General features: G+C 38.5%; 2 protein-coding genes across 8 annotated transcripts in view; one reads left to right on the top strand and one right to left on the bottom strand.

Moving 5' to 3' along the window:
- The first annotated feature begins 146 nt into the window (after window positions 1-146).
- Window positions 147-20,610, top strand: LOC123866138. 7 transcript variants are annotated; one of them, XM_045907500.1, is made up of 9 exons: window positions 6,949-6,979; window positions 7,519-7,651; window positions 8,824-9,048; window positions 9,718-9,902; window positions 11,884-12,048; window positions 13,104-13,236; window positions 13,699-13,821; window positions 14,117-14,189; window positions 14,796-20,610. In XM_045907500.1, the coding sequence occupies exons 1-9, from the start codon at window positions 6,964-6,966 to the stop codon at window positions 14,934-14,936; spliced, it is 1,194 nt and encodes a 397-aa protein (XP_045763456.1). In that variant the 5' UTR covers window positions 6,949-6,963; the 3' UTR covers window positions 14,937-20,610. The 7 variants fall into 7 exon arrangements, with proteins under 7 accessions (XP_045763457.1, XP_045763459.1, XP_045763460.1 ...); XM_045907501.1 differs by lacking the exons at window positions 6,949-6,979; window positions 7,519-7,651 and adding an exon at window positions 147-200; XM_045907503.1 differs by lacking the exons at window positions 6,949-6,979; window positions 7,519-7,651 and adding an exon at window positions 207-431.
- Window positions 20,611-20,659: 49 nt separating this feature from the next.
- Window positions 20,660-25,258, bottom strand: part of LOC123866132 (cytoplasmic dynein 2 heavy chain 1) — a 66,047-nt gene continuing 61,448 nt past the window's right edge. Inside the window, exons 71-77 of the mRNA XM_045907490.1 lie at window positions 24,952-25,075; window positions 24,666-24,790; window positions 23,909-24,040; window positions 23,252-23,393; window positions 22,023-22,148; window positions 21,529-21,668; window positions 20,660-21,038 (exon numbers count right to left, since the gene is read on the bottom strand). Coding sequence (XP_045763446.1) covers window positions 20,865-21,038; window positions 21,529-21,668; window positions 22,023-22,148; window positions 23,252-23,393; window positions 23,909-24,040; window positions 24,666-24,790; window positions 24,952-25,075 — 963 coding nt within the window. The 3' untranslated portion in view covers window positions 20,660-20,864. The remainder of the gene's footprint in view (window positions 21,039-21,528; window positions 21,669-22,022; window positions 22,149-23,251; window positions 23,394-23,908; window positions 24,041-24,665; window positions 24,791-24,951; window positions 25,076-25,258) is intronic.

The following is a 25,258-nucleotide window of genomic DNA, read 5'->3' on the forward strand; positions in this document are numbered from 1 at the left end:
AAAAGACTAGAATCCAGAGCTACACAGCTCAGTGAAACAGTCTTAGTCTTACTCTTTGGTGGTGACAGCTGACATCCTATATGCACGGATTTTGTTATTGGTCTGTGGCCAGCTGTCTCGTGCTCTTTTCAATAAACTGTATATGACAGAGAAAGAGGATGAAACTCGAGCATGTCGAGACTTGTCTTCTCTCCAAGCAGGTTGCTGTCAATTTTTTTATTGTTTTTGTATTGTTTGTATCGAGATGAAGCAAATATTATCATGTTGAATCAGTCAGTATGTGGTCAGTATTCCTCAGTTGATACAATTGTTGTGTCGTGTGAATTGTGGTTGATCCTATTAGGAACAATATCTGTGTAGTTGGTGTGTAGTGCATAATACTGTAGTGTGTTTATAGAGTTTTTTACAAGTTACAACTTAATCATGGAATGGTATGTAAAATTATTTATTTTATTAGAGGTATTTAACTTTGTTTGCAGGGGGTCAGTAATCTCTGGAACTACTGAACCGATTTTGAAAATTCTTTCACCAGTAGAAAGCTACATTATTCCTGAGTGATATAGGCTATATTTTATATCAAAAAAATTAGAAATCCCTACGAGAATTGTAATAAGAAGGAACCGAGGATCCATATTGTTCTCTAAAATGTGTAAAGTCTGCCAATCTGCATTTGGCGGTGTAGTGGACTATGGCTTTTCAATTTGATAGGATACCTGTACTTAATAATGTGCTGGCTATGCAAACAGGTTAAGATGATGATGATAATTAACTTATAGTCTTAGAATTAGCTCCAGTAATTAGAGATTATAGAGTACTCACTTAAGTTAAACCTTATTAAGTACTTTCCAGTGTAGTTCAATGTTTCAATGTGCAATTCTTTCACTGAAAAAAAAAAAGATTCCGACGAATTGAGAACCTCCTCCTTTTTTGGAAGTCTGTTAAAAAACCAATGAAATTCAAATTTATTTTATCTTTGTCACTCTGCTAAACGCTTAGTTAAATGGAGAGGAAGCGAATGTCCCTTGTTTATGCATAGGTACCGATCGCTCAGTTAGAGATAGCTTTAGATTTGTTATTTGATATGTTTGCATTCATCATATTGAGTTCTAGATTTAGCTTAGCCCTAATAAATAGATTTTGTGAAATCAGTTTGTGTAGTTTGGAATATATTCCATTCCATCAGCCTGTAAGCGTCCACTGCTGAACATAGGCCTCTCCAATAGCGCGCCACCAAACACGGTCCTCATCCACCTGCTCCCCGCTACCTTCTTCAGGTCATCGAAAATATGAAATATATTGCAGCTTTAAAACTAACTTTCTGAACTAAGTAGCAATTTATTTTAGCTGTTTTAAATATCAATTAAACTGGATGACAATACAATATTAACTTGCTATCTTGTCTATCATCAGTTCTGTAAAATAAAGCCTGCCAAGTGCAAGTCAGACTCGCGCCAAGGGACCAAGGATTTGGTACTCAGTTGGTTTGATTTTTCCTACATTTTGCATGATAAATCAAAAATTATTATCCATAACAATAAATAAAAATCTGTTTTAGGATGTACAGGTAAACCCCTTTCATATGATACCCCACTTGGTATAGTTATTTTACTTTGAAAATTGAAACACATTTTTTTGTGATGTAACACAAATTCAGTTTTCGAATTATTTCCTTTACTTGTGCTATAAGACGTACCTACCTGCCAAATTTCATTATTCTAGGTCAAGGGGAAGTACCCTATAGGTTTTCTTGACAGACAACAGACACACAGACAACAAAGCGATCCTATAAGGGTTCCGTTTTTCCTTTTGATGTACGAAACTAAAAAATGCAATTAATTTAAAACAGCTAACTTTTGGATGAGCTTTACAAGACTTTAAATATAGCTCATAGATATATCAAGAAAGTGAGTTCATATTGCATTGTCATCCAGTTTTATCCGATTTTTGTCATCTGATGACTTCATCATCAAATTCCCATGAAATCATGAAATTTGGCAGGTAGGTAGGTCTTAAAGAAATAAATCTGAAAACCGTGAATTTGTGGTTGCATCACAGAAAAAAAATAATTAAAATGTGTTTAAATTTTCAAAGTAAGATAACTTTACCGAGTGGGGTATAATATGAAAGGGATTTACTTTCACATTCTAAAACAGATTTTTATTTAATTTGAAGCATAATAGTTTTTGATTTATCTGCAAAATGTCGGAAAAATACCCGCGTAGGGAACCCTCGGTACGCGAATCTTATTCGGGGTTTTTTTTTATCAAACTGATTGACACGAAACTGAAAGACTAATAAACAGCTGACAAGAAAGCAAGTTAATGTTGCATTGTCATCCCATTCCAACTTATGACTACAATTTCAAACCTCTAGCTCTTCGGAAGTTATTTTCATTTGTGCCGACAGACAAACAATCAAACCGACAAGAAAGCGAGTTAATAAAAGCGTGTTAACAAGTAGGTAGATAGGTACCTAAGTCGTTTCACAATACATAATTGTGTCGGGACCCTAGAAGTGTTTAAAAAATCTGTATCTCAGAGTCTCTGCTCTTCCTCCTAGTCCTGTATCTCAAACATAAATATTTTTAACAAACAACTACAATTAAGTACAAAATTAGCATACAAAGTGTCGTGTGTGATAATATGACGTAATATTGCATCATAATAAATTATATCACAGGCGGCGTGCGCGCAAAGTGCTTTACCCCTATACTGAGAAGTGAGAAGTAACCTGCGCGCGCGACTAACGACTTAGAAATATTTTGTTAAGTTTTTTACTTTTTGTCGGTGCTGTGATACCCCGTGCTTGGCACTCGCAGTCCCGCGATATGGTGACTCATGCACTCTCCGCCCTAGCCAAAGCCTACCGCGAGAACAAAAACCGGATCGCGGCTGTCTCTTTCATTTTTTTTTAAATAAAATACATGAAGCGCTGTAACCGTGCAAAACCATACACCATGCCGCACCGTTTTAAACTTTAAAGACGTTCGTGACGCATCACAAACAAGAGCGGCCGATACCTAACACATACGTAGTTATTCATTGAATGTTATGATTATGATACCTAATAATGATTGATACTGCTTTCGATAATTAGGTAGTAGGGGGTAGGGACCTACCTACCGCTAGCAGACAGACAGACAGACACAAGGTACGTATGGACTATGGATAGACCTAGTTACGACGAAATCAATACACACAAAATAATAATAGGCACATAACGCTGAATTAGCTTTTTAAACTTCTCACTCATTGTTCAATGTTTTTAGGGTTCCGTACCTCAAAAGGAAAAAAGGAACCCTTATCCTTTGTCGTTCCCACTTCGTTGTCTGTCTGTCCGTTCGCCCGTTCCGTTCGTCCGTCCGTCCGTCCGTCCTGTCTGTCAAGAAAACCTATAGGGTACCTACCTACTTCCCGTTGACCTAGAATCATGTTTGATCTATTCTTATAGCACAAGTAAAGAAATAAATCCGAAAATAGTGAATTTGTGATTATATCATCACACAAATAAAAATGCGTTCACGAAAAAATTATCACATACAGATGGCGCTGTTGTCATTAACTTGCAGTGCTGCACATAAAAATGTTAAAATATCTTGTACGATGGTACAGAATCCTTCATATGCGAGTTCAACTCGCACTTGACTGGTTTTTAGGGTTCCGTGCCTCGAAAAAAAAAACGGAACCCTAGGATCACTTTTTTGTCTGTCTGTCTGTCCATCCGTCCTTTCGTAGTGTCTGTCAAGAAAACCTGTAGGGTACCTCCCGTTGACCTAGAATCATGAAATTTAGCAGGTAGATAGGTCTTATAGGACAAGTAAAGAAATAAATCCGAAAACTGTAAATTTGCATAATTTAAAAAAACGTGTTTCAATTTTCAAAGTAAGATAACTATAGGTACCAAGTTAGTCCAGTAATTCTGTAATATGAGATGGAAAGTTTTCAGAATGTTATGCAAATTGGTGGTTTTATAGATTTCGATGTGCTCTTTCCGAATTTTTATTTTGCCACCTCGTACCTTTGCCGCTCGCGCCGCCATCTTGGAAAAATGGCGCCCAAAAACAGTTTTTTCACGATAACTTCTTTCCCACTCATTTTACGATAAAAATGGCTATGTAACAATTAAACTAGAGACAATTTCCTACAATTTGTGTAGTCATTTTTTTTTTGTAGACTCAATAGTTTCAGCGTACGAGCGCCACAAAGCCCACTCCAACACTCGTTTTGGCTAAATAACTCATTTCCACCCCACCATGTGGTAGAGTGAGTGGCGTGATTTTTTTTATGGTATCTCAAGGAGCCGGTAGTCACCTTCAATTTAAGCCATCAGTTCGACCAGAGAATACTAACACTCTTCAGAATTCTGCTCGAGATAAGAGTAAATATACTGCATCGCAGTTTCGATCTCACGTGCGTATGAGCTTTTTTTTTGGGTTTTAAACCCAAAAGATGCCCATGGGACCTTATTACTAAGCCTCCGCTGTCATCCGTTTGCTTGTCCGTCTGTCCGTCTGTCTGTAAGCGTGCTGTATCTCATGAACCGTAATAGGTAGAAAGTTGAAATTTTCACAGAATGTGTATTTTTATTGCCGTTATAATAACAAATAATAAAAATTTCAAAATGGCCGTCATGAAAAAATAAATAAAAAAGAGCATTATTTCTTGTATTATGGTACGGAACCCTTCCTATGTGAGTTGGACTCGCACTTGACCGATTTTTCGGCGTCTCGAGCATGTTTATAATGTGGTCGCAGTCAATACACAATATCGCAATTCGTGCATGAAAAATTTTACCTCGCACTACAAACTAAAAAAATAAAAAAATGGGTCAAGTGCAAGCCCAACTCGCACACGAAGGGTTCCGTACCATCAAACAAGAAATAACATTACTTTTTTGTTTTTTTTTCATGTCAGCCATTTTGAAATTTTTATTATTTGTTGTTATAACGGCAATAGAAATACACATTTTGTGAAAATTTCAACTCTCTATCTATTACGGTTCACGAGATACAGCCTGCTGACAGACAAACGGACGGACGGACGGACGGACAGATGACAGCGGAGACTTAGTAATAAGTTCCCGTTGGCATCCTTTGGGTTCGAAACCCAAAAAAAAGGTCCATATTCACATGAGATCGAAACTGCGATGCAGTATATTTACTCTTATCTCGAGCAGAATTCTGAAGAGTGTTAGTATTCTCTGAACGAAGTGATGGCTTAAATTGAAGGTGACTACCGTCTCCTGGAGATACCATAAAAAAAAAATCACGCCACTCACTGTACCACATGGTGGTGTGGAAATGAGTTATTTAGCCAAAACGAGTGTTGGAGTGGGCTTTGTGGCGCTCGTACACTGAAACTATTGAGTCTACAAAAAAAGGTGACTACACAAATTGTAGGAAATTGTATTTAGTTTAATTGTTACATAGCAATTTTGGTCGTAAAATGAATGGGAAAGAAGTTATCGTGAAAAAACTGTTTTTGGGCGCCATTTTTCCAAGATGGCGGCGCGAGCGGCAAAGGTACGAGGTGGCAAAATAAAAATTCGGAAAGAGCACATCAAAATTTATAAAACCACCAATTTGCATAACATTCTGAAAACTTTCCAGATAAGCCCCTTTTTGACGCCCAAATTACTGGGCTAAGTGGGGTACCATATGAAGGGGCTTTACCTGTTTATTCTAAAACTAGCTGATGCCCGCAGCTTCGCCCGCGTGGATTGGTCAGATCCCCTGCAGCATCAGGATTGAGGAGTTGGACTCCAAATGTTTTATGAAACAATGTCGCAAAGTTCCTCTATCGATTAAAAAAGAAATGACGCAAATCGGTTCAGAAATCTCGGAGATTTCGGTGTACATAGGTAGAAAAACACAACTCCCTTTTTAAAAGTCGGTTAAAAAAGTAGCCTATTTTACGCCCTGGTCAATCCTCTACTTGCCTGTGAAAGTCCCGTCAAAATCGGTTCAGCCGTTCCAAAGATTAGCCTTTTCAAACAGACAGACAGACAGACAGACAGACAGACAGACAAAAATTTTAAAAACGTGTGATTCAGTTATGGTATCGTTCAAATAACCATATGAGCTTAATATGAGGTAGTTATTTCGAAATTACAGACAGACACTCCAATTTTATTTATTAGTATAGATAGATTTTTATTTATTTTATGCTTAATAGTTTTTAATTTATCGTTCAAAATGTCGGAAAAAATACCCGAGTATGAAACCCTCGGTGCGCGAGTCTGACTCGCACTTGGCCGCTTTTTTTTTGGTAGGCCTAGCTGGTACCAGACAATAGCGATGAAGCAAATCCCTTTGACAAGTTTTAACATGTTTGAGTCAGGTGCAATAATAAATTTATCGTTCTGAACTAGATCGATAGGGGTGTAGGAGAAACAAGGGAGAAACATGATAAAAATCGATAAAGTGCTAGTTGGAGTCGTACACGAAGGGTTCCGTGCCAATTTACAAGAAATAACTCTCAAATTATTTTTTATTTTTATTGCGGCCGTTCTAAAATTTTTATTATTTGTTGTTATAGCGGCTGTAGAAATACACATTATGTTAAAATTTCGACTTTCTAGGTATCTATTAAGATTCACGAGATACAGCTCATTGACGGACAGACGGACGAACGGACGGACAGCGAAGGTTGGCAGCCTTCGGGTACGAAACCCTAAAAATCAAAATTGTGAAGTTAGTTTTACTTTAAGGAATAAGTGGAATTGTTAAAGCACATTCTGAGGACCAACAATAAACGAAAGTTTCAAGTAGGTAATTTTATCGTTGATTGCATCACCGTCTGTTTTAGAGAGAAGCTCGCGTACAGGACACGTGTGTGGATTTAGTATTAAATTAAAATAGTGCAGTGAATAAGCAGATCGGCGACTCGGTAACGACTCTTCCCTCGCGCCGCCGATGTATCGCTCGCTCTCGCCGATTATCCTTTTTGTTGTTTTGCACACCTCATGTTGCAAAGCTTCTGTTAGTCATGTTTTCTAAAAGTATTTTATTTATACTTGCCTCAACTGGTAACTGGTTCTACTTCTAATACCTACCTACACGGCTTTACTGATTATTTATGCTAGACCGTGCCGGGCCCGAGCCGTGCCACGTCCGTCAGATGGGTGCCCAACGAGTCACACTCAAACGTGTAACAGTGTATCTCGTTGGGAATCTATTGATTTTTTCTCCATCGAGTCACACTCAGTGTGACTCGTTGGGAATTCATGTGGATAAAAAGAAAACGTTGCAACAAGTAACAGTGTGACTTGATGGGAGAAAGAAATTCGATGACATCATGATGCGTACCTACGTACGGTAGTAGGTACCTCCTGTGAATGATTGCAAATTAAATTAGTAAATAAATAAATATTCTAGATAAGTAAAATGACTTGATTGTAATTGTTATCTACGTCCTACGAGTAAAAGTAAAATATCTAAACATAAAAGAGCTAATTAATAAATGAAATTAATTGTTAGTTCGTAATTATTGTAAACCAAGATAGCATAAACATTGACAGATAAGGCGCGTGGTGTTGCAGATCAGGCCATTTTATCATTATCGTCCCATTCGATGCGTCAGCGAAGCCGGAGGCCGGTCGCGGCGCGCGCCGTGCAACGATCTCGAGTGACGAAGGTTGCACTTGTGCTTAGGTACCTATGTAGTACCTGTATACCTACTTGTTTTGAAACATAAGTCATAAGCATAACACAATATGTTGTTTATGTGTAATTATCTCGTGCTTATTACAGTTCGTACTTATTAAGACAGACGTCATGTTCTCTATTGTTGTTCTAGTTATGTGAAAGAAACTCAAGTAACCATTGTACATATATTTCTTAAACGGAACACTTTCAAGTAAAGATTTTTATATAATCCCGTGAAGATGATACTGCCATTGTCGGAATTAGAATGCCATAAGCCTACTTTGTCGTATTAATTTACAAATTGCGAAAAACCCAATTAAATTTTAATTTCGCGGGCGTCCCGTCTCATGCACCTTAAAAGGAATAATCGTTCATTACCGGGAACGTTATGAAGTGAAGTTATGAATCACTTCTTCTGATATCGCTTTAGTTCTAATAAATTTTATGTCATGTTTATGTTATAGAATTGTAATTTATGTACTTATATTAACTTAATTGTAATAATAGATACTATATGTAGTATAGTAGTTGAGTTTAGGTTTTCAAAAATCACGTGGGAATTCTTTGATTTTCCGGAATAAAAAATAGCCTATACCCGTTTCCAGGATGCAAACTATTTCTATATCAAATGGGTAGATGATGTACGCGAATTCGTCCACGTGGTTTAGGTTTTTTACAATCACGTTCGGTGGGAACTCTGATTTTCCGGGACAAAAAGTAGTATATCCGCCCCCGGGATGCACGCTTATTTTCCTTTCGTCAAAATCGATTAAGCAGATGGGTTGTGAAAAGCTAGCAGATAGACAGACATACAGACACATTTTAGCATTTGTAATATTAATTTGTATAATGGAAGTATGGAAATAATGAATGATACATACATGATACATGTACCTACTTCCATAATGAGAGCTGGGATTTGTTCTGTGATGCATCAAGATATCCATGTTTTACAAGGGAACTACAAATTTTATTAAATTTAGGGTTTCGTCGTAAAATTAAAAAAAAAAACCTTAGGTAGGTATAGTTTCGTCCAGTCCGTCTTAGGTAGGTAGCCTATGTGTGTAACACTCACATCCATTTTATTCAGAAATTAGATGATGCCTGCGGCTTGGCCCGCGTCGATTTAGGTTTTTAGAAATCCCGTGGGAATCTTATTTTTTTATTGTTTTTTACAGGGCCGTGGTAGTTTGCGCGGCTACTGCGTACGTTTACATGGGCGCGCATGCGCAGCCGTTGACGTGTAAAACAGACGACCAATGCGAGACCGGCTACTACTGCGACCGAGATGTCGCGTACGTGTGTCGCCCCTGCCTCGACTGCGAGCTGCTGAAGCGGAGCCCGCCGCTGGTGCCTTCCCAGTGCATCAAATCTGTAGCGGAATGTGGCTCTTGTATCACAGGGTAAGTTTCATGTTAAAAATGCTGCATCAGGTATATTGATACAGCAGTATAGGCTTCTTCTTAAGTCTTAATTTTTATCCCCCGACCCAAAAGAGGGTTGTTATAAGTTTGACGTGTGTATCTGTGTATCTGTCTGTGGTATCGTAGCTCCTAAACTAATGAACCGATTTTAATTTAGTTTTTTTTTACTAAAAGGTAGCTTGATCGAGAGTGTCCTTAGCTATAATGCAAGAAAATGGGTCCAGCTGTTTGAAAGTTATCAGCTCTTTTCTAGTTACCGTAACCTTCACTTTCGGGGGTGTTACAAATTTTTAATTTACACTTGTCTACTTTATGTACGTGTAGTATCTGTTGGCAAACGAATACAATAAAATAAAATAACGTTGTTGACGACCTCCCGTTTTCCCGGAATTGGTCTGGTCTGGTGGGAGACTTCCTTCTAGACCACCCTACGGCAAGGTTGTGCCGCCAAGCGATTTAGCGTTCCGGTACGATGTCGTGTAGAAATCAAAGGGGTATTGGTTCGTTGTGGCATGATTGAAGGACAAACCAACAAACCAAAGTGAAGTGCAGATAATACTGAATACTTTAATGCAGGCTTTTATAAGTATGTATAGCTACACCGGAGTTAAGGACATTTTGAACAAGTGATTGGTGTTATTGCTTCAGCCTGGTGGAGGATATCAGAGGCGACGTGACGTTGCAATGCGTGGCGGCCGACGCGCACGGGCACGCCGCGGTGCCGGCCTACGTGTGGGGCATCATCGGCGTCGTGGCTCTGCTGCTGTTCGCGCTGGTGGTGTTCATCGTCACCTACGTGCTTCGAAACACTTACACCTTTAAGATATTGGCTAGTGAGTCACCTTCGTCTTTAAACTTTTTCCTAAAAATAATTTAGGTTTATTAATGCTTCTGCGCGTTCTGATCGGCCCCGGTCATCGGTTAGAGATAAACTAGTAGAAGCTGATTCATACCGCCTTTAGTCGGAGGTGGAGGATTTGTTTCACTGTATGGCAGTGGTCACCAACCCTTTAGCAGGCAAGGGTCACATAGTGGCAGTGGCCTTATTCAAATAGCTCAATGCTCATTTTTCATCATGACCTGCCATTAAATAGACCTGACTAATGCTTACCCTGACTCAAAACCTTGTACTCGCTACTGCATAGTGGCAAAATTAAATTTCCAATAATTTTATCAAGGATTTTTTTTATCAATTAATAAATCTAGATAAACCAACCGGGGGCTTGATTACGATAAAATGACGGCTGCAATGTCACGATCGCAATCACCTCTGTTTGGTTGACGCTCGCTCAATATTGGCTACAATGCATTGCATTAATTCACATTTACAACAATTGTGATTGTAATTGATACTTACAGTTTTTCCACAACCAACCAGATTATGAAAGTGCTAGAAAATATTTTGCTATCAGCTTTCGTTCGACAGAGTCTATACTCTGTCGAACGAAATCGTTACATCGTCGTTGCCAACTGCCACCTCTGGCATGTGATTAATGAATGCAATTGTTTTATCATCAGTCTGCTGTTCGGCTGGTCGTATAGTCATCGTCATCTACATCCTTCGCAATACTTCCACCTTCATAAGCGAGTAACTGACCTAATTACTCGTATCGTACCTACAAGTGGTTAATTTGAAGGTCTAAACCACAAAGGCGGCGGTGATATCATTGCTATAAGCAAGGATTGGGTTTTATGATCGTATTTATGGCTCGTGATCCATCGATCGACACAATGTTAACTTAAATAATTTATCAAATGATTGCAATTACGGATAGGAAGTTTGTAAAATTCTTAAATATTTATTGACTTGTAGATGTTCGTAAGCTGAGACACAGCATCTTTCTCGATAACAGCTCAACTAAGCTTTATTTACTTTGAAGTAATGGTGGTTGAACGCAGCAAGCCCAGACGTGTTTAGTTCTCAGAACATCAATTTCAACGGTATACCAAAGTACATAGTGGAGTGGATTCGAATCTTTTTGAAAACTACCTAAAGCCTAAACTCATCTTGTTTAGACTTTAGGTAGTTTTCAAAAAGATTCGACTCCACTCCACTCTTTCTGTTTGCACTGGCCGTGACAGCGCAGAATACTTTGTATACAGAAAGCTCATTTCGCGTAAGCGCTTAAATACCTAAACAGCGACTCTTGTTACGACGCAATGAAGTGCAATTCAGTTCGCTCAGCACTGCTTTAATAAACGCCTCTATTTCTATCTTGTCTTATATTATCTACTAGCTGATGCCCGCAGCTTCGCCCGCGTGGATTGGTCAGATCCCCTGCAGCATCAGGATTGAGGAGTTGGACTCCAAATTTTTTATGAAACAATGTCGCAAAGTTCCTCTATCGATTAAAAAAGAAATGACGCAAATCGGTTCAGAAATCTCGGAGATTTCGGCGTACATAGGTAGAAAAACACAACTCCCTTTTTGAAAGTCGGTTAAAAAAGTAGCCTATGTTACTCCCTGGTCAATTCTCTACTTGTCTGTGAAAATCCCGTCAAAATCGGTTCAGCCGTTCCCAAGATTAGCCTTTTCAAACAGGCAGACAGACAGACAGACAGACAGACAAAAATTTAAAAAACGTGTGATTCAGTGTTGGTATCGTTCAAATAACCATATGAGCTTAATATGAGGTAGTTATTTCGAAATTACAGACAGACACTCCAATTTTATTTATTAGTATAGATTTCTCTCTCTTATGAGATCGAAGGGAATCGATAGCTGCCGGCGTCTCGCGCCACTGTAGGTGTACATCTCGGGTCACGTACCCAAATGAGTCCAGCCTAGTAACCTTATGAATTCTTATTGTTTAGTGACAGGGGCATCGGTGCAGTCAACACGCGGCGCGGGCGCAGGCTTGCACGGCGGCGCGGCCAGCGCGCCCGAAATGCCGCCGCCCTACGACGCGCACTACATCGCCGTGCCGCCGCATTCGCCCGAGCAGCGTCACGATGAAACACACAATCGCGGTGATGAAGGTAACATTTTTTTATTCAGATACAAGTTAACCATTGACTGCGATTTCACCTGGTGGTAAGTGATGGTGCAGTCTAAGATGGAAGCGGGCTAACCTGGAAGGGGTATGGCAGTTTTCATTAAACCCACCTTTCGTATCTACACGGCATCGTCTCGGAACGCTAAATTGCTTGGCGGCACGACTTTTCCGGTAGGGTGGTAACTAGCCACGGCCGAAGCCTATCGCTAGACCAGACCAAAAATTCAGAAATTATATAATTCCAAACCCTGCCGAGAATCGAACCCGGGACCTCCCACTTATAAGACCACAGCGTTTACCACTGCGCCAGGGAGGCCACGGTTATATTGTAAATATAATCGTGGTGTAGTTATGATTCATAATAAAATAATTGCAGTAAATTACTTTTGGGTTTTCCTTAAAGATAGCGAATCAAGGCTGGGATGAAACGTTTAAACACTGCAAAGTGCATTGCGCACTCATTATGCGTAGTGTGACGCATATCAGTGACCTATTGCACTAATAACGCTTAATTCAGTTCGTACATCTGACTACTAATTCATTTACTGGTTGGATTCGACCTTGAATCTTCCGAACTCGAATAATATTTTGTACTTATATAAGTATTTGCCTATGTCAATAATACATTGCTTCTCAGCGATTATTTATTAAATTATTTATTAAAATCATCCAAAATACATAAAATCCACATCTTTTGTTAGTTTTAAGTGTAATAACCATTTTAAATTATCGATAAAACTAAAAAAAGCATGTCAAATCATTGTGACGTCACCTGCACGGGTGACGAGGATGCACCTCATTGCATCGCGAATCTTTTTGAGTTTAAATTATATCTTAACGATAATTGTTATAGTCCTTTATAAAATAAATAATGTTATGCGTTTTGCGTTTTATTTGACATTGGAAATAAGTATAATTAATAAATTTAAATCATTTCTAAATCTTTATAAATCGCTCATCTTTTTTATAACTAGTTTTTTACTTTAGTTTAAAAATTGTGTAGAACTGAATAAGCAGCAATCTGTTATGTTTGTATAGAATGGCCGTTCATCAAGCGGACGCCGTCGGGCCACAGCGCGGAGCAGGGCGGCGCGCGCGAGTCAGCGGACAGCCAGGAGGCGGTAGTGTACAACAGCCCCTACTACGTGCGCGGGTCTCATTTGCCGCTCAGGTGAGCCGGTATATAGTTCAGTCTGTCCAGCCGGACGATTCAGAACACTCGATTCGGTGAGTTATCGGTTCGAACGATAACTTACCGAATCGAGTGTTTTGAATCGCCCGGCTGGTCATTTATTAAACGCACGCACTTTGATACCACGTGGATACCTATTTAGATGTTTAAAAATCTCGTGAAAATTCTTTAATTTGCTGGTACGAAAAGTAGCCTTTTTCATGTTATATCCTTGTCCTTCCCCCAAGATATCTCTCATGTGTGTTGGTTCGCGGACACTTTCGCATTTATATTATTAATGAATTAGTATGGAAGTAGTCCAGTTTAAGTAGTTTAATTAAATATAAATTTAAATTTTATCTAGTATACTTACAAAAGCCACGTAAAATTTAGTTTTATTACTTTATTTATAAGCTTCATTATTAGTTGGGTTACTTTATGTTCTCATTTGTACCACCTCAGCTACGACGGCGCGGGGCTGGCGGCGCTATCTGTGAACGACGAGGAGCGCGACATGCTCGCTGTCGACGACGAGACCGTCGCGAGCACCTGGACGCCCGGCGGCAGCCACGGCGACAGCGCCGAGTGAGTAGCAAGCAATAGGGATGATGACTATTAGTCAAATTAGCGACTTTTTTATCAAACCTCAAAACGGTCTCTTAGTAAGGGAGCTTGTACGAAATTCACAGATGTGACGTCATAACATTTAACGTAATTTGACGTACTTTTTTTAGTTAAATCTATAATTTTAAATAGTTAGCAAACGCGAGGCGCACTCAACTTTTTCATGTACAATTTATTAGTACAGTGTACCGGTCTGACTTGCGGTGCATGCTTTAATATCCACTTTAGCAGTTAACAATGTGCATATTGCCCACAGCTCGCCGAGCGGCGCGGCGAGCGAACTGTCGGCACAGCTGGCCGCGGCGCGCGCCACCACGCTCGTGTGTCAGGTTGGTAGCTCATCTGTCTACATACTAACTAAGAAAATAGACGTACCTACCGGATGGGTGACTCTTTATTTTTTTAGAGAAATCATCATCCCGCCACCTGCGTGTAGCCACGCTTATGTGCGTGTTCGCATTTACGCATGTATTCATCATAAGTAGCGGGTACAGCGACTATGGCAATCCGATTTGTACCAGGCGTGACTTGGTAATTCGCGACCGGGCCATGCCACGACTCTATTTGCACTAAGAGTTGCCTAGTGCCATGTAAGACCGAAGACGTTAAACCCATGCTTTTGATGCGAACCTTTGGACGTTTGGGCTCCGCTGCCGTGAAGTAAAGTGCGAAACTAAGTCACCATACCATTACCGTACATCCCGAGACACACGAGATAGGAACTCGCTAATTTACTTAACTTTTTTGTATTGATTGACGATGCGTCCACTCCGATCTAGAAAAAAATATTTTCACCGAAAAATGCGTCAGAACTCTTTTTCTGTGACGCCTAAGTTAGTTTTGGTCTCCTTTTTCCCATCTTAGCGTTGACCGTGACATGAGTGCTAGATTCCATCATCAACACCATTAATGAATCTCAGAAATGTTTGTCGCAGGATTCGAACAATAACCGCAACGCGAGCGGAGCGGACAGCGGCGCGGCGGGCCCGTCCGGCGCGCCGCGCGTCTACATCAACGTGGTGCAGACCATTCACACCACGCAGCCGCCGCCGCGCCACCACGAGCCCAGCTGCTGACTCCTTAACATGCTTACAATAGTTGGGTACATGCCTATTTTATTCTAGCAAAAACTCGCATCTTCGATCACCATAATTATGGCTAGCGTCCAGCAGGCGGTTCGGGTTGGGCCGCATTGCAACGAAAAAATTAGCCTGCTTATTTTTATATGAAATTGCGCCGATTATAAGCGCGGTGGGCTGGTATTGCATACATACAAAATACTTGCCGCACCTTTCTGGCCCGACTACAGGAGTCTACTAGTGGATACCTTCCTATAAGTACAAAGTGCTGTTGGTTGTCAAAAAGTGATCGTAAAGAACTATGCTTACCCATGATAGCGCATTTATATCGATATCACGCTAGTGATGCCGCTTATAGCTCACGATATCGCAGTGTATTTCTCAAAATTGTAAAAAAATATATACGAGTTTGTAAGGTTAAAACTAGTTCGTAGGAAAAAATATTTTAGCTTATTTTTTATTTCAGCCATAAAAAAATAACTATAACTTGTGCCAATAAAAAGAACGGATCAAAAATGGCGGCGTTAATCATTCCCTCTCACTCGCACATTATACATGGGATTATATAATGTGTGAGTGAGACGGAATGATTAACGCCGCCATTTTGGATTCATTTCTTTATTGGCACGAGTTACATAAACTCTGGGACTGCATATCTTGTACTTTGGTGGTTAAAGTTAAAATATTATTAAATTTAAATTATCCGCCTCTTTTATTTGGAAACAAAGTTCTAACGTTTTATAAGTGAGAATTGTGCTGTTGGACACATGTTTTGGAATCTGTGGTTACGAAACAATACGTAGTAAATAAAAACTACTAATAAATTTTAGATTTTACTTCAATCTTTTAGCATCTCGATCCCAGTGGGCTTTACCAGTTTCGTATATCACGTCTCACAAGCACTTTGCAAATTTTAGTACTATAATTGACTTCTCATATTTGTATTTAATTCTCAATTTATTTTACAAAATCTAACGCTAAGAATAGTTCTGTACCCAATTACTGTTTATTTTAAACAGCAAAGCGATGCTCAAAGACACAAACATTGATAAACTTCCAAGATGCGCGCGCATCTCAGTCGCTATGTTCCTATATCAAATACTCTGATATGTACGGGGTGCTATAGAAAGTAAAAGTGGTGCCATATTTGCACTTAGTGTTTAAGTCTTAGTTGAGGTCTATAGTATCACTTTGTCTTTGTTTAGCCTTAAGACACTGTTAAAACGAGACAACGTTAAATAATTGCTGGCATAAATCTGTCTCGTTTTGACTCAAAGCCTATATGTAAGCAAAGTCAAAGTATGTTCTATAGCTCTCAGCCTGAATCTCTGCGACTCGTACGCGCCCCTGGGAAGATTTTCAATTCGTGTCAATTAATTTCGTAGCTCAAATGGAAATGTGATGCGCGGAATTAATAATGGAACAATGTTTTTTAGGAAAGATGGATTTTGCTCAATTTATATCCATTGAGATTATAGGCATTTAATAATTACGGTATCTATATCTTATGATCGTACCCACTAAGTGACCGACGAATCCAAATGTCATTAGATTTATTTAAATTGTAGTTTTACTGATAAATTTTAATAAAGAATTTTACCGTTTGTTTTTTCGTAACTGAAAGCAATGTTACAATTTTTTATTACATTAACATTTGGATTAGGTCACAGTCAAATTTCAATCGAAAAGCCTAACATATATCCGTGAATAGTGTGTCACAAACTCACAATAGGTTAGTGAGTGTTCCTATGCATATTTTTTATAATGGATAATATAGAATAGGTATTAAAAAACTGTAGTGCCAATGTGTTTAGTTTAATTTAACTAGGCCGATTTTATAGTGGGGAAAATACTTTTGTCCAGTTGCATAACAGGCGGTTAAAGTTACGCTACCGTTAATCTTTAACCACAAATAAAAAGTATCTAAATGGTTTTCACATGTCAGTATTCATATCTCAATGATTAAGTATACGCACGCAGTCGTAGATCCTACGACTTCTAAGTATATAAGTTACAGACTAACGGTCGCCGTCGACTGGTCTAATCAGGCTAAGGTTAAAGATAAAATGGTCTAAAGTTAAAAACCCTTGACTTGTGCAACCCATTTTTCTTTTATTGATAGAGATCAGAGTTTACTTGTAACGAACCCTAATAACGGGCTGGCTTATTTTGAATTACTGAGCTCGTAGGCGTAAAAGGTGCGTAAATCCCCGCCAATATCTATTTAGTCTGTGTTGCTACGCGTGTGTTGCACAAAAGTGTCCGAATTTCGCTTCACTTTTTAAATAAAATAAGCTGTAACCATAACTTTAAACAACTGTCATGCAACTAAATTTTACTAAAGTATTTTTTCGTACCGTTTGATCTTATTTTGTTATTAATGATGTTGCGACCTAGAAGTCGATAATTGTTGTGTTACAACTATAAGCTTGTATCAATGCGATGTTACTTAATAATTAATAATAATTAGATGATTTTTATTTGAAGACCAAATTATAATTTATTTCTTCAATAAAAATAAATAATTCTTAGTAAAATTATCTGTCAATTAGAATAAAATATATATAATTGAAATCTGCAGTGATTTTTAAACTAATTAGTTGTGTTAAGTAAGTATATTTGATCTTCAATTAAAATTCATATAGGTATGATTTAGGCTATAAGTAGATCCTTGAGTATGAGATTAAATAACTATATAGAATGTAAAAAAATCTTTAGTATGTTGATAAAATATTCGGTAAAATAAAATTTTATCGCGATTACTTCATACAGTAATAAACCCAGTAAAAAAGCGAACTAAGGTAGCTTTTTATAACTGCCACATTTGCTGATATATTAAATCGTATTTATACTTAAAGTTTTCCAGTTGAATTTCCAGTTTCTAATTAATCTTTGATTCTCCATAATGTTCGCAACGGTGTGTGAAGTTTGCCAATCTGCAATTGGCCAGCGGACTGTAGCCTAAACACGAAACTATTCTCATTTTGAAAGTAGACAGATACGTTCTCAGTAGTGGGCTGGCGATGAGATTATTACAATATTGAATATTAAAATTTCAAACTAGCTGTAACAAAGAAAAATCGATTCCTAACTACCAATTCATATTTGGACAGAAAATACTAAAGCAAAATAAAATGAATCGCCATTATTTAGTATGAAATGTACTTTTATTTATTATTATATTTATGTATAAGAAATTTAGAAAATATAAGATTTGCTGTTTGGCCATTTTACTGCATTTAGAGAATCGTACTGTGAACTATTTTGATTGTTTGATCAAAAAAGTTTATCTGTGAACTTAAATAAGTTTGATTACGTATAAAGCTTCATTTTAACTTTCAATGTTTTATATGGTTGTACTGATTATTTTATCAACTCAAAAAAATCTATAATAACGATTAATTATATTATTATTATAGTAGGGTTCACCCCTAATGCTGCATATTATATTTTTAAAGTAGGTGGTTAATTCTTAGCTACTCTGTGTTCATAACTCAAATTAGGGGAGCTATTTTTATAATGTGATCTCCTTTAGTCCATTTTATGTAATCTGTGGGAAGGTTTTATAAGGGAATATTTAAAAGGAAAAGGTGACCGACTGACTGCACTATCAACGCTCAACTCAAACGACTGGACGGATTGGGCTGATAGCTATTATGACGTAGACATCCGCTAAGATAGGGTTTTTAAAAATTCAAGGTGGTATAATCCACGCAGACGAAGTCGCGGGCATAAGATAGTTGGAATGTGATTTGTGAAATTGTGATCCGCCTCATAAGTCCTGTAGACCACATATTTTGTAATGAAAGAAAGGTCTGCATAATATTATATGTTTGAATTTTTTTTTAATAATTCAACAGTCCAAATAATAATATCGTTTTTTTATGATTATTGTTTTTCGTGTCGTAAATCTAGGCAGATCTGAAATATTTAGCTCCTATATGTATTATTATGTTGTTGCAGTTTTTATTTTGGTTGCTACTTTTTGCAAATGTGTATATTTTAGTGAACGGAAAGTTAACGTAAAGGAATTTTATCAATTGTGGTTGGGAGTCAATTTAATGCAGTTCTAAAATATTATGTATTATTTGTACATAGGTATGCGATTTGCTTTTGTATTTTGATTTGCGTTATTATAACAATGATCCTATTCATATAATATAATGCGTACAAAATGACTTCTCACGCGCCATTTTAACTTTATGTGTTAAATATCATGTCAAAAGTACTATTTTAGAGTCGTTATTTTAAAGGTGAACCATACTTTTGACGTAACAGTTGACCTACAGACTTAAAATGGCGCGTGAGAAACCATTTTGTACGGACTATACAAAATGTTTTCATATTTAGTGATTTCGAAAATAATTGTTTTTGACATCTGTTGTATGGACAAATGTTAAAAAAAACAGTAGCGTTTGGGACGCAGCTTATTTTAATCTCTTCATCACGAAATGATGAAGAGATTAAAATAGAGTTGTATGAGAAAGTGTATGATTGAAGAGTCTTCCATTTTATAAATATTTATGTACTTAGTTTCAGATTAAAATAAAATTCTTTTACGATTGCTTTAGTTAGATGGTTTAATGCGTTTCATCATTTGGTCTAGTTATAAAAATAAAATGAGGTTAGATTTTTTTTCAAGTCTATGGGACCAAAAAGTTTGTAGCCGTTGCCTTATGTGTCGAAATATAAAATAATTATTTAATAAAATATATTGCATTATGAGGGAAACTACCCGATCCGATGTCACGCGACGCATTTTCTGCTAGAATACCCATGTAGTATATTTGCCAAAATCAAATTTTGTTTACTGCCACACAAAACATTTAATACAAAGAAATAAATTAATAAATGGGAAGATGAAATGCGAAGAGGCAATTTTATCACATGTGACTACCCTTTTGGCGAAAATAGTAACTCATAAAACAAATAACTATCCAATAATATATATAAATCAACACATACATAAGAATATAAAAATTTGGTATACCTACCTACAATAGAATATATATTTTTTTGCATATTAGAAAGATACATACACATAACACACATAATATCATACTGAGTACATAACGTGATGTAGTTAGTGGATTTGAATAAATACGCGTCGTGTGGGATCGGGGTTTGCGTCTTAGTTTCTGTCCTTATGATTTCATGCAGCTAACTAAATTTCAGTAATGCCATAAAATGTGATTAAGGCATAAATGTTTAAATATAAATAATCCCATAACAAAGAAATGGCAGTGCTAATCTTAACCTCTCACTCACTTATTTATACCCATCGTATAGTGTGCAAGTGAGAGGGCTGAATAATTCATTCCTTTATCGGCTCATGTAGACAAATGTAAGGAAAAGAAGAACATATTACCTTATATATTTTTACATTTTTAATCATAAAAAATATGTAAGATCAGATTTCACCAAGTGCCTTAACACGATGAACTGGCTGTGATGCACTTGTTTATAAAGTAAATTTTTATTGTTACTATTGTTTTTTAAAATTAAGTATACTTACCTATAATTATGTAAAAATCTTCCTTTAGCGAAATTGTTAGTAAGGTATGAGCCATGTATGAGCACGACCAATCCCTCTAGTCACAGCTCACTAAAGATTTATGTATATCAAATACCTTGTGGAAGGAATGTTTTTACAAATAAAACTTTATTTAAAATATTAAATCTTTTATTTCTCAACCTTAACATTACACAAGTTACCTTATAAATAAATACTAAAACATTGGAGACTAGTTTTAAAGTGGTATCGAGTACCGACTCTTAGGTCGTGCGTCAGCGTCGCGTGCAGTGCTTTAAGCTTTGATGTGTGATTATTTTGTACTGGTTGTATTGCTATTTACTAGTCAATGAGTGGCTATGTGCAGTCATGCCTTGCGTTCAGACGTCACTACTAGTTTCGCGCGCAAGAATTCAATCGCAGGGCGCTACAAAGAGCGCGAGCGCGTGTAAAAGCGCAGTGCGCGGTGCGAATTGTGCGTGCAGCGGCGCGCGCACCCGCGCTAGCTCGTCGTCGCGCGCCGCGCTCGCGTACACCGGCACTTCGAACGCGTGCGCGTGCTCGCCGTACGGGGCCGACTGCGCGTCCTGCGAAACCGAATAAGAGTATGAGGCTCTATAAACCTTACGAGTTTTCACATCTCAAAATTACCTTACGATTAAATAATTACGTTACATCACGGTAAAATGGTAATCAGGATGCAACTGCAAGTACTAAGTAAGAGATAGACCTTTTCCAGCGTACTTACTTGTATATTTGGTCTATTTCATTACGAAAATGTGTGAAATTGGAGCGCTGTATTTGACCACAGCTGTCTTATTTGTGCATATGCAATTATATATATCTTGCTTTAATTAACTGTGAAAAAAACATTTTTACAAATTCCACAATTGACAATCAAAAAGTATAAGTCAATGGCGATCAACATTTGGCCAGAACGGCGGACTTTGGCCTAAAACCTTCACATTCCGAGAGAACTGTGCTCAGTAGTGGCCTGGCGATAAGTTGTTCATGATGACCATCATCATGATCAACCCATGATATTTTATTATACCGATATGTGTATTGTGTACCCACCTGCGGCACATAGCGCAGCAGCAGCGGCGGCGCGGGCGCATGCGGCGGCGCAGCGCGCGACGCGGCGTGCAGCGCGCCCGCTCGCCACTCACCGCCGCTCAGCTGCAGCCCGCGCACTACCATGCCGTCCGTAATATTCTCTGCAAAGTGACATAATCCTAAAGACGGCTACAGACGTGTAGTTAAACTGACCGATTTGGGCACTAAACATAAATAATGTTTAAAGGGCATGAAAGGAGTCTGCGAAATTCATTTTAAAAATTTAATTTGGTTTTTCGCAGTCTGTAAACTAATACGACAAAGTAGGCTAATGGCACTTTAATTGCGCCAATGGCAGTATCATCATATGCACATGCATGCAGTATCATGCACAGCCCTAAAGAAGGAAGAAGGTTCCTTGACAAAATGTGCTTCATTTAAGATTCCCTCACAACCTTGACCCCTATTATACACCCGTTTCATAAACTACCGTTAAAATGTACAACTAAATATACCAGTGGTAACATCCCACTTAACAGTGAGAGCGAGCGCGTCGACGAAGCAAGCGCGGCGCGCGGCCGAGTGCGCGCGCGCGCCGCACAGCACGCGCTGCGGACGCACGAACGAACGCAGGTCCACTTCTGTAGGAGCAAGCATTGAATCCTTATGATTTTGACATCCAATCTACTCGCACGAAACGTTTTGTTCAACGTTTCTGACCGAATCACTGTGGAATGCCCTTCTGGAGTCCGTGTTTCCTGCCACATACAAGGTGTGACCAGAACGCTAGCAAAAATGAAGATAGATTGATAGTACTGATGATTACTGATAGGGTGCCACAAAAAAAAGAAGCAAAAAAAACCTGTATTTTATTTAAAGTTCAATATTGCAAATAAAACATCTGACTAACCGTTGAAGTCAACGAACATTCCGTAAATAGGCCACTCGGAGTCAATGCCGCATAGTAACTGGGGCATTGACCCAAGTTTTGCACGCTACAATACATTGCAGGTTTGAAAAATACTAAATCAGAAAAACTACAAGATAAGACAAATGGTTATTGACATTGGATTGCGTTTGGGTAGTACTAATAATCCTTTGTTTTTGCTAGCGTTCTGGTTAAAACTTATATACCTAACCTAAATACTTTCAAAGCAAGAGTGAATCGCCATTTTCTAGGCACGCGCGCTCCAACCTATCATTCAAGGCACCTCATCATTGCTTTTTTAAGCATGATGTCGTCAAGCGCAAGCCTATCTCACAAAAATAATTTAAAAAAATCATATCTTGTTTTAAGATTACACACAATCAATAAAAATGGTGTTTATGTTTGTTTTAAACTTTTTATTGCGCATAAAAATAGAATGTAATAGGGAAACTTAATACCTAAAGGCATTCTTTCCCAGTTAACCTGTTAATCCAAATAAATAAAATAAAATATAACCTTTGGTAACGGAGACGAGTGGTTTGAAAGTCTCATATTGAGATAAAAAAGAGAAATAAGTACATGATGTATTTCTCATCATCATCATCATCATCAACAATAATCGATAGACATCCACTGCTGGGCATAGGTCTCTTGTAGGGATTTCCCTACGCCACGGTGTTGCGCCGCCTAAATCCAGCGGCTCCTTGCGACTCGCCTGATGTCGTCCGTCTACTTAGTGGTGGGTCTACCAACGCTGCGCTGGTGCGAGGTCGCCATTCAAGTATCTTGGAACCCCAACAAAGAGAAAATACATACCTGTAGGAAAATAGTCCTCATTAGATTTGAGTTCATTCGCTCGAGCTCGCTCGACCGCCGCTCGGGCACGATAACAGAACTCTTTGAGATACGCCTCCGGTATATCGGGACCGGCCCACTGCAGCTGCCACTCATCTGGCACCTGGAATGCATACAAGGCAATTATTTTTCTTTAAAGATCAATCAAAAGCAGCAGGGTATCCACTAAATGTGGATTTGCTTTGCATAATAGAGCGAAACATGAGGATGCGCCCCCATCTCTTTATTGATTGAAGGATGCGTATGTGCTTTTACCTCCGTTGAGGAGCATCCAAACCAGCCTCATTGTTGTTCCATGCAAAGCTCAACCAGACTCATCAACGCCTGGCCCCAACCCTTGGACCTAGAAAGCTAATGTTTTGCATAGAGGCCCCCTTTAAAATGTAGACAGGATTAAGATCGGATTTTTCGAAATTTCCATAGGAAATATACGGAATAAAGAAGATTTATAGTTTCCTGAAGGAAGCCGCGGGCGCTGGCTAGTTCTTCATACATAATATTTTGATTGTTTAAAGAAAATAATAATGGCAAACCGCATGATGAAATTTTTGGTCAAGCATGAGCGACTTTTCAAGGCGGGTAAGCGATGTGGCGTGTTACAAGTATGTTTTGGGTTACCTTGTGCAGCAGAGCGGGCACGTGCGATGAGGCGTGCGCGAGGCGCGCCAGCCCCGCGTGCAGTGCGCGCGCGGCCTGCCCCGCGTCGCGCAGCTCGGCCGCGCACACCGCGCCCCACCACCCGCCACCCACCTGATATTCCGTATATGGTACGATTTGTCTCTACGATCTGTCGTTTCAGACAGCGAAACGATGAATCGATAGTTTATTTTGTTGGATCAAACGTCCGCTTCTTATGTTTGCAAAGAGTGCGTAAAAAAGTTTTCTGACGGACAATCCATACTTCTCTATAGGTAAAACAAAGACGTTTCCCGCCGTAGCCTATCTATGCTAAGATCTTTTAAACTACGCAACGGATTTCAATGCGATTTTCATCAATAGATCGAGTGAATAAAGAGGAAGGTTTATTTTAATATTGTTTTGTGTTAATTTAGAATTTTCATCGAAAATGCTCTTATAATTTTGAAATAAACAATAAATCACTCACTCACACAAAAATGACCGGCCTTAATAACCTCTAAAGAAAATCGATAAAAGAAAGAAGTTACGTACAAGGAATGCATTACTGTAACCAGGGGCAGTTTGAGAGTTCAAATCCCTGATAATAATAATAATTTTTAAATAAAAAAATATCAAAAAATTTCGTGCTCGCTTTTTTGATGAGGTTATTCCAATGTCGGTTTACCGGATAAAAGTAAAGTATGAAATATAGTACAACATTTTATTTTATTGGTTTCCCAAGACTTTAATTGCATACCTTTTCGACATGATAGTCTGATTTGATAAGAGGACAGCCGGACATTAACTTTTTCCACAATGCCAATAGTGTCTTCAAAGGAGTCTTAGCATCTGTCTTTTTGATTGCCGCAGTCGTGTTCAATTCTATAACAAAACAATCAAACTTAATTTAAGAATATCTAAATCTATCTACAATCTAACAATGGTACTGACTCTGAACGCAACTAAATTATTTTAAATAAAGAGTAAATAGTCTCTTTTAATTAATACGGCTTAAATGGTCAAAATAAAATAAAATGAGGTACCTCTTAGCCCCGCGACGATGTTCCCGGCGGCGTTGTTCTCCCACGCAATGCGGCAGTTGGCCGGCAGCTCCAGCAGCTGCGGCGAGTCGATGTCGGGCAACGCCTCATACGCTGTTATATACTCCTGGTGACATTGATTTTACAAATAGATTGGTATAGTTATATTGGCTTAAGTAAAACAACACAACGGCCGTGGCTAGTCACCGCCCTACCGGCAAAGCCGTGCCACCAAGCGATTTAGCGTTCCGGACGATGCCGTGTGTGGGTAAGTATGGGTTTAATGAAACTTCCATATCCCTCCCAGGTA

The sequence above is a fragment of the Maniola jurtina genome, chromosome 6 (genome assembly GCF_905333055.1).
Source record: "Maniola jurtina chromosome 6, ilManJurt1.1, whole genome shotgun sequence".
Taxonomy (NCBI): Eukaryota; Metazoa; Arthropoda; class Insecta; order Lepidoptera; family Nymphalidae; genus Maniola; species Maniola jurtina.